Source organism: Paroedura picta, chromosome 4 (genome assembly GCF_049243985.1).
Source record: "Paroedura picta isolate Pp20150507F chromosome 4, Ppicta_v3.0, whole genome shotgun sequence".
In the NCBI taxonomy this organism is placed as follows: Eukaryota; Metazoa; Chordata; class Lepidosauria; order Squamata; family Gekkonidae; genus Paroedura; species Paroedura picta.
The window spans coordinates 26200574-26220200 of record NC_135372.1 but is presented as its reverse complement, the minus strand read 5'-3'; the positions used below and the strand labels follow the sequence as shown (position 1 = coordinate 26220200).

The following is a 19627-nucleotide window of genomic DNA, read 5'->3' as shown; positions in this document are numbered from 1 at the left end:
GGGCAGTATATAATTAATAGATAAATAAAAATAGATGGATAGATACCAAAACCAGTGCTCTGGCCACCACCGCACTGAACGTCCAAATATAAGCTGTGCATGAAGAACAAGAAAATGTAAAACAACATGATCGTTTTAAAAGGCATCCTGTCAGCCTGAGCTTCTGCCCGAAATGCTGAGCAGTTTCTATTACAGTTCTGCATAACTCTAAGGTAGCAATCCCCAACCTGTGGGCCGCGGACCACATGTGGTCCTTCGACTAATTGGTGGTGGGCCGCGAAGGACGCCTTCTCCCCCCCGGCCCTTTACAACACACTTCGGGTGTCATTGTCTCCCATCACTCCCAGATGGGACTCTCTCGTTGCAGAGAAATAAGCTCAGGGTTCCCATTGATTTCCATGAATTTCCATGAAAATAAAGTTCCTTATGTTCATTGTTGTGGCGTGTCTGTATCTTATATTGAAGGGATGTTTAAACATTACCATAGCAATCAGAGAGCGCTAGGGCAGAGGTTGAGAGTAGAGGAGTAAACTACCCCCCCACCGGGCCTCGGTAAAAGGCGTTGAGTGGTCCCCGGTGAGTGGTCCCTGGTGATAAAAAGGTTGGGGACCACTGCTCTAAGGGATTTGACTTTTAATCATATGCACTCAGTAGTCGGATTTTCATGGTGTTGTTTCTTGTTTCAGAATATCTGAGGAAGGCTGTAGCTGAAAAATTGCTTGAACTGTTGGCTTTTTTAGTGAATTGTTAAATGTTGTAGATTTTCTAGGCATTGCTGGTTGCTGGGCAGAGACAGTGGTATTTTGAAATTGATTCGGAAGGTTGTTTGAGAAAAAGAAAAAAAGACTCTTAATCTTTGTCATGGCCCATCAGTGAGTCTTTACACAGGAATTGCTGTGCGGTTGTATCCATATCTACTGTGGCTGTTCCTACTTTGTAAGCTCACTTCCTGACATTTCATGGTTGGCTCCACCTCCTGCATAGCCAGCTTGCGGTTGTGCCAACCACTCTGCCAAAACCCCAGAAGTGCCTGCAGACTCAAAAAGGTCTGGATCTCTGAGATATTCAGTCCTGCCAGGCTCTCTCAAGATGGTAGCTAGGTCGGGTTTTTGGTGTGAAGTCCCTCTCCACAAAAAAATTCCTTTCCAAAAGTCCCCATTTGGAATCGAGGAACTGGCCACCTATAGGTCTTAAATCTGTAAACGCACAAGCTTGGAAATTTTCACAGCCCTTTGGAAATTCCCACTGTGGAGGAAAGCAAGAGAGACAGCTTTGCTTTTAAAAGGGGAAGAGGCACTGCCCTTTGTGAGGCATGGAAGCACTCTGCCAAGACAGGCAAAACGGGTCTGGTATTAAACTGATTTTGGGCAGAGCTCAAAGACGCTCAGATTAAAAAGCACGCCCAGCCCCTTTGGATGTGAGCCACAGAAATCCTTCAAGGCCATTGGATTACAGACGGGAACGGGTGCTAAGACTGACCCCCCCCCCCCCTATGCATAAGCATACAGAAACCTTTACAATTTATGTAATAAAATGGTGCCATCAGTATTTTAGAACTGTTCTTTTGACCATAATTAATTCACACATCCACCGAAACACGCTGAAATGGATCAGAAGATGTCACTTTATTATTAAACATTATTAGATGCATTTCCAGCCAGTGGCACTGACGCAGTTCCAAGTTGCTTTTAAAACACTCACATACAGCTGTGACATTTTGCCCAGCCATTATCACACAATCCCTTCTCAACAACGCAATGCATTCTGGGAACCAGGCAGTAGCACCTCCAAATTTCCTCCCCCCAAGACAAAATGAAAGTGGCTGTGACCTTAACACATTCTATGTCCACACAATTCTTAAAAAATTACAAGCCCACCCAGTGGCAGATAAATGTCTATTTAAAAAAAAAAAGCTAACAATCAGAAGCGTTTTATAAAATATTCCCCCAGTGCATTCTAAGACATTTTAGAAAAATTCATTAAAAAATATATATATCATTTTGTTAAAAAAGGAAACATTTCTATCATTGCTATACTTTCTCTAGTGCAAGGGTGGCCGGATTGTGGCTCTCCAGATGTCCATGGACTACAATTCCCATGAGCCCCTGCCCGCACTGGCAGGACTCATGGGAATTGTAGTTCATGGACATCTGGAGAGCCACAGTCTAGTGTGGAAGGCGGTTCCCACAGTCCCGAAAGACATACAGAGCAGGAATAGCTTGGAGGATGGGAGGGAAGTCCTGGAATGTCAATGGCACATCCGCGAAGTCATTTCCTTCTGTTAAGAGAGAGCAAAAAAGGCATTTTAGTAATAACTTCTTTTTTAATACAAGGAGAAGGATTTTTCTAGTGTCATGAAATTTGCAAAGGGCTTTGTTGCTTTTGCAGTTCAGCAAACAGTATGTTTTATTCATTCATTCTGTTTCATTCATTCATTCATTCATTCATTCATTCATTCATTTATAGTTGCATTTATATACCGCCGTTCGCCAAGAGGTCTCACGGTGGTTCACAATTAAAATATAAAATCAAAGTAAAATCCCATAAAACCCCATAAATACCCCATTATTATAATAAAAAGATGGCATTCTATTCTATAACTTTCCCCACTTTCCCTGCTTGTTCAGCGAGAGGTCGGACGTTAATTCTGTAAGAGAGAGGAGAGAAAGACTGGCCGATTGATTAGGGATCTTGGATGGAACCCGGGCTCTGCCCTGGCCTCAACCGTATGCCTCGCAGAACAACTTCGTCTTACAGGCCCTGCGGAAAGATGGTAATTCCGACAGGGCCCTTAGCTCCTCCGGGAGCTCATTGCACCAGGTTGGGGCCAGGACCGAAACGGCCCTGGCCCTGGTCGAGGCCAGGCGAACGTCCCGGGGGCCCGGGACAGTTAGCAGATTCATACCCGCAGCCTTTGAAAAATGCAGCCTTTGAAAAAGGAAGAACAGAAAGCACCCCTGCTTGTATGCATCTTCTTGTTTATATTTCCACTGTGTTATCTTGAGTTCGGAAGGTGGCTAGACACAGTTGGAAACTGAAAACTAGGTTGGGTGGACCAATGGGGCGGATCCAGCAGGGCTCCGGAAGTTGTCTTTAGCATTGAGGGCACAAGGAGAGAACTAATGGGGAATGCTGCAAAATCGAAGAACACCGCAAAACATTTCTGCAGATAACGCCCAAGAATCCATTTCTGGAGCCATGCTCAGGACTACTCAACTGGGATTCTACACATAATATAGCAGGGGTAGTCAACCTGTGGTCCTCCAGATGTCCATGGACTACAATTCCCATGAGCCCCTGCCAGCAAATGCTGGCAGGGGCTCATGGGGATTGTAGTCCATGGACATCTGGAGGACCACAGGTTGACTACCCCTGCAATATAGGAGTCTGCTGCTGAGAATCACAATCCCCAGCCGCTCCCACTTACCAGTGGTTCCAGCTCCTTGATGTCTATGAGGTTGAACTCTTTCACAAAATAGTAGAAGTGCTTGTAACAGGTGTTCACATGGGCCTCAGAGCCCATCTGGGCGATCCGGTCAAAGTGGTGAATGTAGACGTGGACAAAAACCCGGAAGAGTCGGGACAGAATCTTTTTCACCACTTGGAGGAAGTTTTTGGGAAATGGAGTCCCTGAAAGACACACACACACACAAATATTCATTTTTATTAAGCTAACAACAGAGGTTAGTGCTTCCTCCGGCTTCAGCTGGTATAACGGCTGTGGTCATTCCCTTCTTGGCAAGATGTGATGGTTATCCACAGTCTGAACACATACAGCCTGTGATATCTTTCTTGCTGCCCACCAACTGTGATTAGAAAGTGTGTGGGTTCTGGTTGGCTGTCACTCTGCAGGCCTTCCGATTGGCCGTATAGATTAAAATAACATTGTTTTAGGGGCAGTTGCTTTGTTCTCCTTTATTTCTCTTTCTCAAAGTATGTTTAAAATTACCCCTCTCCTCCTCTCACTTGAGCTTCCTCTGCGTAGTTGTCTGTGCCCCTACAGCAGTGATTTTCATAGCTGTGCCCACTCTGTGCTACAATTCAGAAGATACCCACAGGCTTCAAAAGTTTCAGGGTTCCTGACGTACAGGCTGGACTGCTGCAATGTGCTCTAAGTGGATCCACCCTTGGAGATTGTCCAGAGGGTTAGTGCAAAATGAGGCAAGGAAATTGCACGCTGCCCTAAGTCATGTGACCCACATCTATTTATTTTATTTATTTATTTTATTTGTCCGGCTTCTATAGTGCCCCTCACTTGGCATCTCGGGGCGAAGTATCTCCCTAGTTTCACTCAATACCTGCTCAGTTTGGGCACAATTCAAAGTGGCTTTATCCCCCTTGAAACCCCTAAACCTTTAAACCTATTCAGAGAAATACCTGCTGGAGAATTAAGATCTGCCAGCGAGGCCCCTCATCTTTGTGACCTCGCTCCTGCAGGCAACCTGGGGACTTCTCTGAAGAATGGAATTCTGAAGACAAACATGCCACAAAAGAAATGTTCCACACATTTTATTGTGGAGATGCTTTGTTCAAATCCACAGTTGCATACCTGAGGGACTGTCACTCTGAATATGACCCCTGAAGAGCATTATAATCAGCAAATTCCAACTTGCTAGTGATCCATGGACTTAAAGAAGTGAGTTTGGCCTCAACCAGAGCCAGACCCAGAGCCAGAGCCAGAACCTTCTCGATCCTGGCTCCAGCCTGGTGGAATGAGCTGCCAGCAGAGATCTGGGCCCTGGCGGAACAATCATATCTCCGAAGGGCCTGCAAAACAGCACTCTTCTGCCAGGCATATGATTGAGGCCAATGCAGTGCACACCGTAACTCTGAGACAAACCTCCCTCCCAACCTCTCCACCTCCCCCAACCACCAGGGGAGTTATTCAGGCCCAAAATTCAATCTAGTAATTAGGTTGAGTGGGACAGTTGGAGCACCTATGTTTTAAATCAAAATCCATTTCACCTATTTTCTGCATACTGTTTTAAACAATATATAATAAAACAATATAAAACAGTAAACAATATATTGCTTAAAACAATATATTGTTTTACTGTTTTGCTGTATGGATTTACTGTTTTTCTGTACTGTATTGTACTGTATGGATTTACTGTTTTATTGTACTGTTTTATGGTATGGATTTTTTATGTGTTATCAGCTGTTCCATGCAAGAGAGGGGCAGTTTACCAATTAGATAGGTAGGTAGATGATAGGTACGAAGGCTGAGATGGATGGATGGATGGATGGATGGATGGATGGATGGATGGATGGATGGATGGATGGACGGACAGAGATGGAAGGAGAGATAGATGATAGATGGTTAGGTAGGTAAGTGGAGAGAGAGAGAGACAGAGAGAGACAGAGAGAGAGACAGAGAGAGACAGAGAGACACACAGAGAGAGAGAGAGGGCGTTCCTTCATTACAATAGAATTCCACTATGGTCAGCAGCCTAAACATTGAGCAAGAGAAGTTGACATGGACCCAACACAGATTTGACCCCCTAGAAACGCGAGGCCCGAACAGGGCTGCCAAGAACCACCACTGGTTCTCCAGCAAGGACTCCCCCTGTAGACTTCCCTCCCTCTCGTATGCAAAAGAACATGCACTGCACAAGATGATCGGTGTACATCAGTGCTGCTAGAACCCCACAGGGGACGTGAGGACACTGCCTGAGGCTTGGAATCCTCTGCCATGAAGATTGCAGGTTGCCTAGTCCATGAATATTACAAGAAATAAAGACTCTTTAGAAGTCCAAGGTTAACTCTGTGTGATTCTTTAATACCAGATCCCTTTGCTTCCAAGGTCAGTTGGTATTCCCAAATCAGTTTTCACAGAACAGATATATGACACAGGTCAGTTTCATAAAAAAAACTTCATCAGCTGTCATTAAAATATGAACTATCATCACGGCAAAAAGCAACCGATAATCCCAACTGCTACCCCAATTATGTTGCAAAACCAATTGGAGACAGTGACAGTTGTTTTAACTATGAGAGCTCGTGATGATAATTCGTATTGTAATGACAGCTGATGAAGTTTTTAATGAAACTAACACGTATTGGATGTCTCTGTTCTGTGAAACCTAAGGTATTGACCTTCAGTTTTCTTATCTGTGAAAACAAAGGGATCTGACATTAAAGAATCACACATGGAAGACCTTGGACTTCTAAAGAACCTTTATTTCTTGAAATATACGCAAACTGGATTATCCCAATGTATTAATTCTGTTTTGTTTAAGGCATGTTCTTCTTGTTTATGATTGCAGGTTGCCTAGCAACCACCAAAATGGCCACTGAGAGCTCACTGAGAAGTCTGGCAAGATCTCAGTAGTGTAAATTTCTTCATGAAAACAACATTGCTTTTATGAATTTGGGGTGTCTTTGCTGACTCCCAGTATATTTCTTTTTTGTTTTGGCTGCAGAGAAATCCCATTCCCCTCTCTGTCTCTAAACCTACAGCACAGATTATTTTTTTCATCTACATTCTTTGGCCCACTTCAGAATTAGATTATGAGAAGAAGATTTGGACATGAACCGAGGAGGGAGGCAAGGAGAGCTACTGTCTTGAGTAGGAAGCTCACACTACCAGGCCTACCACTCACAGGTGGAGATGACAACTCATAAGCAAAGCTCCCAAGTCCAGTCCTTGGCATCTCCACATAAAGCAAGTGTGGCCACGCTATGGCTCTCTAGAGGTCTATCGACCACAATTCCATGGGCAGGGGCTCACAATATTTGTAGAACATCTGGAGAACCACAGTTTGGCCATCCCTGACATAAAGGTAACAGGGATCTGAAAGAGCTTCTCCATCAAAGGCCCTGATGAAAGCCAACCTTCCGATTTGGTCACCAAGGGAACTCACCGACATTCGTGGGGAAGATATCCTCGTTGTTTATTTGCACCTCAATCCAATCCATGAGGAAGTTCATGTATTTGGGGGCTGAGAGGGCAGTGGGCTTGCGATACTTTTCGTCCTGCCAACGGTATTCGTACTTTGGGCCCCCGGACATGATGGGACACGACTTCTCTGTACAGTAATCGCTGATGGTCCCGTAGATGAGATTGACCCGATTGAAGAAGTCCACCACGTGAACCGCTACCCAATCGTGAAGGTCTTCTCCCGGTGGCAACTGGACTACCAGTTTCAAATCCAGCCCAGCGTTCAGTGACGCCTGGGCCTTCTTGTGGAGTTCAAACCGCTGCGTTCCAGGTTCAAACTTCCGCTTGGGGCGGAATGTCCTGTCTTTGTTGAAAACTTGCTTCAAAGGATTTGCCATTTCCCGCCCCAAGTTTTCCCCCCCAACACCAGATAATTTCCAGGGGGTAGCTGTTCCAACAAACACCTTTCAATCTTATTTTTAAAGTCCCTCCGAATGCCACCGGTTCTTCCGACGTCTGGCAATCTGGAATCTTCCGATGTCTGGAAAGACAGAGAGATCACAAAGTTAAACATTCATAGGGCCATTCCGCACTTGTTCAAAATTGCACAATGGTTGCAAATTGAAATCGCTACTGTTTTGCTGTTATGCACAACGTCGTTGACAATCTGCAACACTCCTGAAACCGATCCGCAAAAAGCGCTTCGTTGTAGCGCTTTCAGGGAAATCCCAAAAAGTGGATTCACCCTCCGGAAAGCGCTACACTCTTGCAACCAATCTGCAACACTAGCGGGAAAGTTCTTTGCGTTACCATTGTTGCGGTTTCTGCAAAGTCCCTCCCCCTAGCTCTCTCCTCTGATGTTCCGGCGAACCGATCGCCATTTTTTTTTCTCGGAGCGAGCGGAGATCAACGCACCAGCGAGCCTTCATTTATCCAGCGAGGCTTCCCTGGCTGCAGTGCCCCAGAGCTGTTTTAAGTCACCAAGCACCAAGCAACACATAGCCCCGTTTGTTGGTTTATTTTCCCTTTATTTTTCACTCTATTTTCGGCCGAAAATCGCGCCCGTGCAGGGGGGGAGTTATTTTTTTTCACTCGGGGGGAGCGTGGCAATGATGAAACGGCAGCTCAAACACCACCTGCTAGCTAGATGGGTCTCTCCGTTGCAACAAATCAACGCAGATTCGTTGCAATGTGTTTTTTTTTTAACCTTCCTTAAAGGGAAAGGGGCTTTTTGGGAGCATGATAACGGCCGCCCATTGGCTGCTTGACGGCCAGGGGCAGGACAAAGTTCGGCAATAGCGCTTCCTGGCTAGCGATTTTTGCCAAGACCGGAAACCTGTGGGAAACGATAGAAACACAACTGGATTCCACTACAAAGCCAGGTATGCATAACGACGAATTCCACTATTTAAAATGGCGTTTTTTCGTTCCGCAACCAATTTGCTACATAGATCCTGGTGCGGAATGGCCCATAGTCTCTTTTTGGGGGGAAGGGAAAATCTGGCCACCAATTCACACAATCAAAAAAACAGCAGATCCCACACTGGAAATAAAACAGCTGATATTGGGGTGCCCTTTCATAGATGGATGGATTGCATCAGGAACACCACAAGACATTCAACAATGTATATCCCAACTTCCTCCCCAACGGGGATCTCAAGCAGCTTACCTCATTTTCCTCTCCCCCAGGCCAGTATTCCCATGCAAAAAGTGTTCACTCACTCCCAGGCGCTACGAGCATTCCTAAAGAACTAACTGCATCACAAGGTCAAAACAATAAAACATTCTCAGGAGTCTGTTTTATTATTTCGTTGTAAACCGCCGTGAGTCGTTGAGAGAGCAGCGGTATATAAATTAAAATATATATAAATGTAAAAAATTTTAATCCTCACAACAATCCCTTGAGGTAGGCTAGGCTATGACAGCATGACTGACCCAAGGTCACCCCACAAGTCTTGCCCCAGAAGGACAGACCAGATCTAATGGAATGAAATTAATTCAAAAGCAATTCCATCTAAACATCCAGAAGAAGTTCCTGACAATTATAGAGGTTTCTCAGTGGAACAGGCTTCCTCGGGAGGTGGTAGGTTCTCCATCTATGGAAATTTTTAAACAGAGGCTGGACAGCCATCTGACGGAGAGGCTGATTCGGTGAAGGCAAAGAGGTGGCAGGTTACAGTGGATGAGCGATAGGGTTGTGAGTGACCTGCATAGTGCAGAGGGTTGGACTAGATGACTCAGGAGGTCCCTTCCAACTCTATTATTCTATGATTCTATGTAGGGATTAAAACCCAGGTCTCCAAGATATTAGTCCAACATTCTTAGTCACTGCATCACACTGACTGCCTAAAGAAGAGGTCTGGGCAGGAAAGTGGTACCATAAAAAGGCCCTGGGACTAGAATGTGTCTCATTCATCACCCGACATACAAAACACCCAGCCGGATGCTTTCAGGAAGCCAAGCAAGTCATGAAAGCAGAAGACCTTTCCTATCCCCAGCACACAGCACTCTGATATATACTGCTCTCAGGCCCCAATAAGCAGACTCTTTGTAGAAAAACAATCTCTTTATTTTGCAAAGGTGGACAAACAGAAAGCAAGGCTTTTCCTTGCTAAAACTAATCAGCAAGCAAATTAACACACCTTTATGCCTACCTCCCGACGATTCGAATCTTGTTGTGCTAATTAACATGCCAGGCACAAAAAGTTTCCCAGGCCAGTGTTCCCATGCAAAAAGTGTGCGCTCACTCCTAGGCGCTACGAGCATTCCTAAAGACGTAACTCTGCGTCACAAGGTCAAAATAAAACATTCTCAGGAGTCTTTAACAGCTACTCCATACTTAAGCAATGCAAGAACGTACATATAACAGGCTCAATAAAACAGGCCATCATGAGAACCACGGTATAGGGCCAAATCATGAAAGTTGCATGACAAGAACAAAACAGGTCAAGAGAACATTACATGAAAACGAACTGGTAACCAGTAATCTGGTAATCAGACTGAGGAAGAGTGCTTGCACTCGAAAGCTCACGCCTCAAATAAATCTTTGTTGGTCTTAAAGGTGCCACTGGACTCTGATTTTATTGTGCTACTTCAGACCAACATGACTACCCATTTGAATCTATGGTAACCAGTGAATGCATGAACATGGCAGGAACATGAGAACATGTGAACAGGGTCTTGACAGCTACATCTGGACATGGAGACTACATCATCATAAGAATATAAGATTCTTGTTCTGAGCCAGAGAGGTTCTCTACTTCAGGAGCCAGTATTTAGCAGCCAGCCAAAGCCTATGAGCAGGTCAAACGTAATGGCTTCTTCCCCGACACTTAAATATACTGCCCCTAAACCTGGAGGTTCCACTTTGCTATCATTCCCCAAAGCTGCAAATGGATCCATTTAACACTCCCAAAAATCCAACTTCAATGGAATGAAGCACATTAAAGCAGGGGTAGTCAACCTGTGGTCCTCCAGATGTCCATGCACTACAATTCCCACGAGCCTCTGCCAGCAAACGCTGGCAGGGGCTCGTGGGAATTGTAGTCCATGAACATCTGGAGGACCACAAGTTGACTACCCCTGCAGTAAAGGACTCCCCTAGGTTAAGTGTAGAGCCGCCTCCCAAGGAGCTCCAAATATTTTTAAGGAGACTTAAAGAAGTTGCAAGCAAGAGCAAAAGGAGGACAGCAGAACAGAGAATCAGCTGCCCTCACCCCCCCACCGCACCCCACATCTTTACTAAGAACCGAGTCATAGCCTGGTCTAACCACATCCTGTGAACAGAATTTCATTTCTTGCAAGAAAGCAGAAGTACGACAAGCTGTGCTCAACCCAGTAAAAAGAACAATTTTTAAAAGATCCTGTTTTAAAGCTCAGCCTTCAGGAACCTGGTGAGCGGGCAACGTGGGTCTTTAATGCCACCTTGTAATGCCGGCCAAAATGAGTACCCGGCTATTCATCATTTCTAAAGAAAAGGGGTTTTCCAAAACAATCAGCAGAGTCCGGACTATCAAAGACTTCTCCCACCCCCAACCCAAGACTTGCATCTGGTGCACCTCTATGCGGGAGCAGCAACTCACACAGAGCAACAATGGCCAACCTCTTCCAACAGCGAATGCTTCCAAAAGACTGTGTTAGGGGACTCTGAGCAATCCAGTAAAGCCAGGTTCAGAGCCAGAGCAGAATTAAGGGGAAGGTCTCAAGGAGAGTTTCCCCAACATCCTTTAATATGGAAATTGAACGCAGGCCCTTGTGCATGCAAAGCTTATGCGAGCCCCCCCCCCTCTCCACCAACCCCCAGCCCCCCAAAACGTTATTGTCCAGCTTTGCATGCTTCCCCTCCCCAAAACACAGGACTCTCAAAGCAGACAGAGCCTCACCTACGGAATCCTCAAAGAGAAGGCTTCCGGCAGTGCAAATTCTCACCAAGAAGTGCACAGATCCTCACATGATTCTCTAGATGGGAGTTTCCAAAAGGCGAGGAAGCACAGCATTCAAGGGAAGCCCCTCTCAAGGCAGGGAGAGGGTTGCCCAGAGATCTCAAAACACGCCCCACCCTCTCAGCTGCCGGCTGCTTCTTTCCCGGCCTACAGATTACCGTCCCCCCCCCCCCTGCACTGAGTAATGCACTGGAGTTGCATTATTTCCTTTTAGGGAAGCCACGCCACCGATGCGAGCAAAACTGAACCACATCGCAGATGTCAAATTCCAAAGTTTTCATCCAGAGGGGGGGAAATCATCTTGAAACCAGGTGCCCTTTCAAAAAAAAAAAAAAAAAAAACCTCGATGTCTCATTCCCCAATATTTCTTGGAAATGACAGCTTTTGAAAAACAAATTTCCTCCAAGAGGAAATCCGTCGTATATTTCTAACTGGAAAACCAAGAGGGATTTCCCCGTTGAACAACAGCCAACAGTGTAGATTTCCACTCAAAATCCCCCCTCCAGCTACAATGTTCTACAGCTACATAGCTTTTGACCTTAGGCCGGTGGACCGCTTGCGGCCCCCTACATCTTTCTGTGTGGCCCTCCAGCCTGCTTGTCTGCTGTTATCACCCTCAGGGCATTTTCTTTCAGATCTGTACTGTTCTTCCTGCCTCAGTAGGCACCATCTAGTGCTGTTCATCCTGTCCCTTTCTTGCAAAAAAGACAATAGCCGCATGGTTTGTTTGGGTCTCCCTGGTTCCCTCTGCCAGCCCTCTCTTATTCTCATCCTCCCTAATAGCATTCTGGCCCTTCCAGGTGCTTTGCTAGCCGGCAAAGCTCAGACACCCATCCCGCTCAGCTTTTTAACTCCCCCTCTCCATGAATCACCATGTTGAAGCTAGGAATGTAGGTATATAAGGAAGGTAAAGTCCTAGTAAAGTCACTGCGTGAATGGGTTCAGGAGATGTCAGGTCTGCTTTTGCAAAAAAAAGGTAGGAAAAGGACAGTAAAAGGCCTGGTATTTTTGCAAAAAAAAAGGATACAAAGTGTTTTGCATACTGAATATTTCTAGAGGCTCCACCTATCAAAGCAAGTGGCTTCCAAAGTTACTGCATGTGAGGTTGCTGCAGCAAGCAAAAGCATTTTCCTTCCACAACAAGAGCTGGTTGCACTGACTTCTGGTCTTGCTTGCTCCTGCCTCTCCTCCCTTAAGGAGTCTTCTTATACATATGTGATTACAGGAGCCGGTGAGTGGCCCCTTAGCAGGAAACCTTAAGGCATTCCCCTTCTCACATCTTCCTCCAGCCACGTTCCCCTCCCTCTAGCTGCTATTTTACTTCTCATGATTGAGGCTTGGCTGACAAGCAGTGATGTTTATGTGCATCCTGCATATAATTTGAAGCCAATTTAATAGCATATCTTCTGTTCCAGGTGGAAGGCTGCCCTCATTCACTCTTTCTGTCTACCTGCCCTTTTTTGGAGGGCCCCCTGTTTTTAATGTATTAAAATGTATTAGCAGGTGTATATTTAAACTTCAAGGGACTGTGTTTATTAAGAAATAAATCTCACAGTATTCAATGTACTTAGGATTACAACTCTACCATCTGGTAGGCCAAATTCATAATCCGTTTTTTTAAAATTGTTCGTAGCCTGTTTATATAGCCCAGTGCTTCTGGAAACTGTCATAGATAAGGAGGGCAGAGATCTCTTCTCTTCTTTGCCATGGTCGAATTGAAAATCCCCAGTAATAGCAGCTAGAGTGGAATGGATTTAATGGGAAAAGGAGGAGTTAGGCCCCTAAAATTATACTACCCGTATTTTTATTTATTTAACATTGAAACTCTACAGCTGCTCCTCTGCTAAAAACTCTGTAAGATGTCTGCAAAAGGAAGTTTCAAGGAAATTAAACATTGCAGATGGATCACCGGGTCAGATTCAGATTCAGAGTACCTTTATTGGCATAAAATTGCAAAGCATAAAACGAAAATTTCAAAGTTTCAGATGTAAAATCTATCGTAAAAGATTTTCATTTAAAATTGCCAGTAAAAACTTTGCTACTTTTATAATAGTTGCTGAGTCCCTCACATTTAGTATCATTTTAATCCAGTGTTTCTCATTAATGCAGCTGAATTTCAATTTCTGCTACCGACCGCCTGACCAACAAGAGGATGTGGATGCTGCACTTTGTGAGCAGCTTGAGAAAATATCCAAGCGGCAGGACCTTGTAATCATGGGTGACTTCAATTTCCCAGATGTTTGCTGGGAAACAAACTCTGCAAAGCGTCCTCAGTCATGCAAGTTTCTGACCTGCCTGGCTGACAATTTCATTTATTAAATGGTAGATGAACCCACAAGAGGTTCAGCCATACTGGACTTAATACTGACCAACAGGCAAGAGTTGGTGGATGAGGTGAAGGAGGTGGGGACCCTAGGGGGAAGTGACCACGTCCTCATAGAATTCCTTTTGAGATGGGGAGCCAAGGAAGCTTGTAGCCAGACGCTGATGTTGGATTTTCGTAGGGCAAACTTTAATAAACTCAGAGACATGATGAGTGTCATACCATGGACGAGAATGCTGGAAGGGAAGGGAGCATGTGAAGGGTGGGCGCTACGCAAACAAGAGCTATTGCATGCTCAATCAATGACTATCCCAGAAAGACGAAAACACTGCAGGAGCTCTAAGAAGCCTATTTGGATGAACAGAGAACTTCAAGAGGAACTAAGAAAGAAAAGGGAGATGTTCAGGAAATGGAGGGAAGGACAGAGCTCTAAAGAAGAGTACCTACGGGTTACTAGGCACTGTAGATCAATCATCAGAAAGGCCAAAGCTGAGAGTGAGCTAAGATTGGCCAGGGAAGCCCACTGTAACAAGAAAAGATTTTTCGGTTATGTGAGGAGCAAACGTAAAGTAAAGGAGGCAATAGGCCCACTGTTGGGTGCGGATGGACAAACTCTAACGGAAGATGCAGAGAAAGCAGAAAGGCTCAGCGCCTATTTTACAACTGTTTTTTCCCACAGGTCAAAGGGTTTAGGCACATCTAGAGATAGCAGTAGCCAAAGGATAGTGTCTGGGTGGCAGGTTGACATGGACAAAGAGGATGTTGAGAGGCATTTAGCTGCACTGGATGAGTTCAAATCCCCTGGGCTGGATGAAATGCACCCGAGAGTGCTCAAAGAACTTTCCAGAGAACTTGCACAGCCCTTGTCCATCATCTTCGGGACCTCTTTAAGGACTGGAGATGTCTCGGAGGACTGGAAGAGAGCAAACGTTATTCTGATCTTCAAAAAAGGGAGGAAGGATGACCCGGGAAAGTACAGACCAATGAGTCTGACCTCTGTTGTGGGTAAGATAATGGAGCAGATATTAAAAGGAGAGATCTGCAAACATCTGGAGGGGAATTTGATGATCCAAGGAAGTCAGCATGGATTTGTCTCCAACAGGTCCTGCCAGACCAACCTGGTTTCGTTTGACCAAGTAACAGGTTTGCTGGATCGTCAAATACGGTTGATGTCGTTTACTTGGATTTTAGTAAAGCTTTTGATAAGGTTCCCCATGATGTTCTGATGGATAAATTGAAGGACTGCAATCTGGATTTTCAGATCGTTAGGTGGATAGGGAATTGGTTAGAGAACCGCACTTAAAGAGTTGTTGTCAATGGTGTTTCATCAGACTGGAGAGAGGTGAGTAGCGGGGTACCTCAGGGCTCAGTGCTCGGCCCGGTACTTTTTAACATATTTATTAATGATCTAGATGAGGGGGTGGAAGGACTACTCATCAAGTTTGCAGACGACACCAAATTGGGAGGACTGGCAAATACTCCGGAAGATAGAGACAGAGTTCAACGAGATCTGAACACAATGGAAAAATGGGCAAATGAGAACAAGATGCAATTTAATAAAGATAAGTGTAAAGTTCTGCATCTGGGTCAGAAAAATGAAAAGCATGTCTACTGGATGGGGGATACGCTTCTAGGTAACACTGTGTGTGAACGAGACCTTGGGGTACTTGTGGATTGTAAACTAAACATGAGCAGGCAGTGTGATGCAGCGGTAATAAAGGCAAATGCCATTTTGGGCTGTATCAACAGGGGCATCACATCAAAAGATGTCATAGTCCCATTGTATACGGCACTGGTCAGACCACACCTGGAGTACTGTGTGCAGTTCTGGAAGCCTCACTTCAAGAAGGACATAGATAAAATTGAAAGGGTACAGAGGAGAGTGACAAGGATGATCTGGGGCCAAGGGACCAAGCCCTATGAAGATAGGTTGAGGGACTTGGGAATGTTCAGCCTGGAGAAAAGGAGGTTGAGAGGGGACATGATAGCCCTCTTTAAGTATTTGAAAGGTTGTCACTTGGAGGAGGGCAGGATGCTGTTTCTGCTGGCTGCAGAGGAGAGGACACGCAGTAATGGCTTTAAACTTCAAGTACAACGATATAGGCTAGATATCAGGAAAACGTTTTTCACAGTCAGAGTAGTTCAGCAGTGGAATAGGCTGCCTAAGGAGGTGGTGAGCTCCCCCTCACTGGCAGTCTTCAAGCAAAGGTTGGAGACACACTTTTCTTGGATGCTTTAGGATGCTTAGGGCTGATCCTGCGTTGAGCAGGAGGCTGGACTAGATGGCCTGTGTGGCCCCTTCCAACTCTATGGTTCTATTCTATGAGACACATAAGCTGCTTAATAAGTGAGATGGGCAAATGTCTTAAATTACATCAAGTAATACATAACACAACTGAAAATAAAAATATTATTATTATTGCTATTGGCCCTGCCTTGTTTGTTGCGTTCACACAAGGACAGAGTCTGCTTTGGCAACCTTTTTACAACTTCTCATTCCTAGAGCATATGAGTCAAGGGCTCAACAGGCTGCATTTCCGGCACAAAACCCGCTATTTCCCAGGAAAGGGCCAAGTCATCCCCCCCCCCCCCACTGCACATGCACAGACATTCTCAAGAACATCTCCCAAATCCTCACACAACTGACTTCTGCTCCCCGTTCCGAAAACCTGGTTACCTCCCCCAGAAATGACCATGGCTATAACTTCAGAGAAGCCAGATCTGGCCAAAATAAACATGGAAGTGGCAAATGCAAGATATGGGGCAGGGATGCCAGCCTGCAGGTGGGAATCACAAAAATAAATTGTTCACAAGGTGTGTAGGGGTAGCTAAACATGAAGAGCGTGACAGGCAGTAGGAGGCTTCCGTATGTTAACTTGCTTATCAAGAACTCCTTTAGGACTAGCTTATCTTGAAGGAAACAGTTTCCGACCGGACTGCTTTCAAATTTAAAAAAATATTCATCAGAATTCCAATTCTCTCTCATCCAGAGCTGTCCTTCAAACTCTCCCCACCTTTGGAGGGTGGACTTTAGGGATGCCAGCCTCCAGGCGATACCTGGGGATCCCCTGGAATTACAGCTCATCTCCAGACTACAGAGCTCAGTTCCCATGGAGAAAGTGGGCTCTTTGGCGGGTGGGCACGAGGATGCCAGGCTCCAGGTAGGGCCTGGGGATCCTCTGGAATTATCGCTCCTTTCCAGGCGACAGAGATCAGATCCCCTGGAGACAACGGGAGCGTTGCAGGGTGGACTCCACAGCATGGCACTCACCTTACCCCGTCCCCCGGGTAGCCAGGGAGGACCTGGCAACCCTAGGGAGAGAGGAACACCCACCCGCATCCGTAGACATACCTTTGCTCCGGCCCCGCTGCGGCCCCCGACCCCGTCGCTTTGCAAAGACCGCCCCGTCCCCGGCGCGGCGCTCCTACTCACGAGTAGCCACGTGCTGTTCCGGGGTTTTGCAAAACGGACCGGAAGTGGAGCGGCTTTCGGCGGAGCGGAGGCGACCCCTCCCTTCCCCAAAAAGGGAGCCCTTCAAAAGAACGCGAGGGCGGACTCGTGACACGCGTGCGGGATCTTCACGTGCGGCTAGCCCGCGCGCAGAGCAGAGCAGCAAAACTCTTCCTCCACCTGCTCTTCCGACAGGGGGCAGGCTTGAGTCTTGGAGTGCTGGGCGGGCAGGTTGAGCTGCAGAGGGTTGCCAACGCCAGGTCGGGACATTCCGGGAGACGCAGCAAACTGAAGAGCCGCCGTGTTCAGAAAAGAGCAGGGACCCTGCCTCAAATCTGGCCACTCTTTTCTACGATTGGAGAATTAGGGCGTCGCGGGAGGGGTCTAATGCTATACAGCCCCCACCCACCCGCCCCTTTAGTCACTTTCGCCAGGGGAACTGATCTCTGTGATCTGTTGTCCTCCCGGGAGATCTCCAGGCCCTTCCTGGAGACTATACAATAGAGAAGTTTATCCAGTGCTTTAAAAGCAGAAGCACAGCATTGTGTGTCACTGTAGGGATGCCACTGGAAACCCCAAATCCAAACCAGGAACTGCTAAGCCTGCGTTTCACTTGTGATTGCTTCCACAGTGAACCCCAGCCAAAAACAATAAGTAAAAAAATACAGTTTGCAAATAAAACTTGCATTGCAGCACTGAGAGCAGAGAGGCAGTTTGGTGTAGTGGTTAGGAGTGAGGACTACTAATCTGGCATGCCGGGTTCGATCCTGCGCTCCCCCACATACAGCCAGCTGGGTGACCTTGGGCTCACCACGGCACTGATAGAACTGTTCTGACCGAGCAGTGATATCAGGGCTCACCCATCCCACAGGGTGTCTGTTGTGGGGAGAGGAAAGGGAAGGCAACCGTAAGCCGCTTTGAGCCTCCTTCAGGTAGAGAAAAGTGGCAGCTAAGAACCAACTCTTCTTCTTCTGATTGTTAGAGACTCTGTTTGTGCCCATTCTTTTTACCACTTAAAAAAATTCTTTAAATTCTGGTATTAACTCAAATTATTACACCTTTTCTCACATATCCAAAGGAAAAATATTTGCCAGTTTTAACAGCATTAAATTTCTCATATCTAATATATTTTTAAAAAAATCAAAACTTGTAGATATATTAGTCCAAAATTATTACATAATAAAACATTAATGAAAAAGAAAACTGGGTGAAGTTGGCCGGTATTATTTCCTGTGGCACAGATAAAAGGGGAGGACACTTCCAATGTGCTTTGGCAGCTGGATTTTCCTGTGCAGAACAGGAAAATCTACTTCTAAAGTGTATTGAAAGTGCATTATCTATTGTGTGCAGAATAGACTCTGGTGAGTGTTTTTTTTGGGGGGGCTATCTTTAAACTTGGGGCTTCTTGATTCGTTTCTCTGCTTCTGTGAACCAGTGTGCAATCCAGCACTGGTGGAGATAGATCAGGATTCTACAATAGAGAATCCTGTTCCATTTCTTATATTTTATTTTGGGGTTTCTATTGTGGTAACCTGCCACGATTAAATAAAACCTCTAACTATAAATCGGAATACATTTCCCCCCTCCTGCTCTCTATAACATGCATTGGCAATTTTTTCCCACCCTAGCAGCGCTTCTGTACCTCTAGAAAATGCATCACAGAGAGAGAGTCAAATGGGCAACCCGTATTATCTAGCGGACAGGGGAGCGAATGTATCTACCTTTATTTGTTGTTGTTAGGTGTGAAGTCGTGTCCGACCCATTGCGACCCCATGGACAATGATCTCCCAGACCTTCCTGTCCTCTACCATTCCCCGGAGTCCATTTAAGTTTGCACCTACTGCTTCAGGGACTCCATCCAGCCACCTCATTCTCTGTCGTCCCCTTCTTCTTTTGCCCTCGATCGCTCCCAGCATTAGGCTCTTCGCCAGGGAGTCCTTCCTTCTCATGAGGTGGCCAAAGTATTTGAGTTTCATCTTCAGGATCTGGCCTTCTAAGGAGCAGTCCGGGCTGATCTCCTCTAGGACTGACCGGTTTGTTCACCTTGCAGTCCAAGGGACTTGCAAGAGTCTTCTCCAGCACCAGAGATCAAAAGCCTCAATTCTTTGACGCTCGGTCTTCCTTATGGTCCAACTTTTGCAGCCATACATTGCAACTGGGAATACCATAGCCTTGACTAGACACACTTTAGTTGGCAGGGTGATGTCTCTGCTTTTTAGGATGCTGTCTAGATTTGCCATAGCTTTCCTCCCCAGGAGCAAGCGTCTTTTAATCTCTTTGCTGCAGTCCCCATCTGCAGTGATCTTGGAGCCTAGGAAATAAAATCTCTCACTACCTCCATTTCTTCCCCATCTATTTGCCAGTTATTGAGAGGGCCGGATGCCCTACCTTTATAGAGGGACCCAAAGAAGTCGGCAACTGACCCATTCTCCCTAGTTGACTGCTGTTGGGGGTTGCTGAGCCAGGTAAAACAAAGGAATGTTCCAGAACATTCTGGAGGGTTCTATGGAACCAGAATGCCTCGCAGCTAA

General features: G+C 45.9%; 1 protein-coding gene across 9 annotated transcripts; it reads right to left on the bottom strand.

Moving 5' to 3' along the window:
* Nucleotides 1-1606: 1606 nt before the first annotated feature.
* MOB3A (MOB kinase activator 3A) lies at nucleotides 1607-19509 on the bottom strand. 9 transcript variants are annotated; one of them, XR_013229951.1, is made up of 5 exons: nucleotides 16998-17158; nucleotides 6864-7421; nucleotides 3428-3630; nucleotides 2175-2278; nucleotides 1607-2067 (listed from the first exon to the last, which is right to left on the bottom strand). XR_013229951.1 is itself a non-coding variant. In XM_077332038.1 (4 exons), exons 2-4 carry the CDS (start codon nucleotides 7276-7278, stop codon nucleotides 2249-2251), a joined length of 648 nt encoding a protein of 215 aa, XP_077188153.1. In that variant the 5' UTR covers nucleotides 7279-7421; nucleotides 19485-19509; the 3' UTR covers nucleotides 2100-2248. The 9 variants fall into 9 exon arrangements, 8 of the variants coding, with proteins under 8 accessions (XP_077188153.1, XP_077188156.1, XP_077188152.1 ...); XM_077332038.1 differs by lacking the exons at nucleotides 1607-2067; nucleotides 16998-17158 and adding an exon at nucleotides 19485-19509 and having other exon boundaries at nucleotides 2100-2278; XM_077332041.1 differs by lacking the exons at nucleotides 1607-2067; nucleotides 16998-17158 and adding an exon at nucleotides 19485-19499 and having other exon boundaries at nucleotides 2100-2278; nucleotides 6864-7404.
* Nucleotides 19510-19627: the final 118 nt, after the last annotated feature.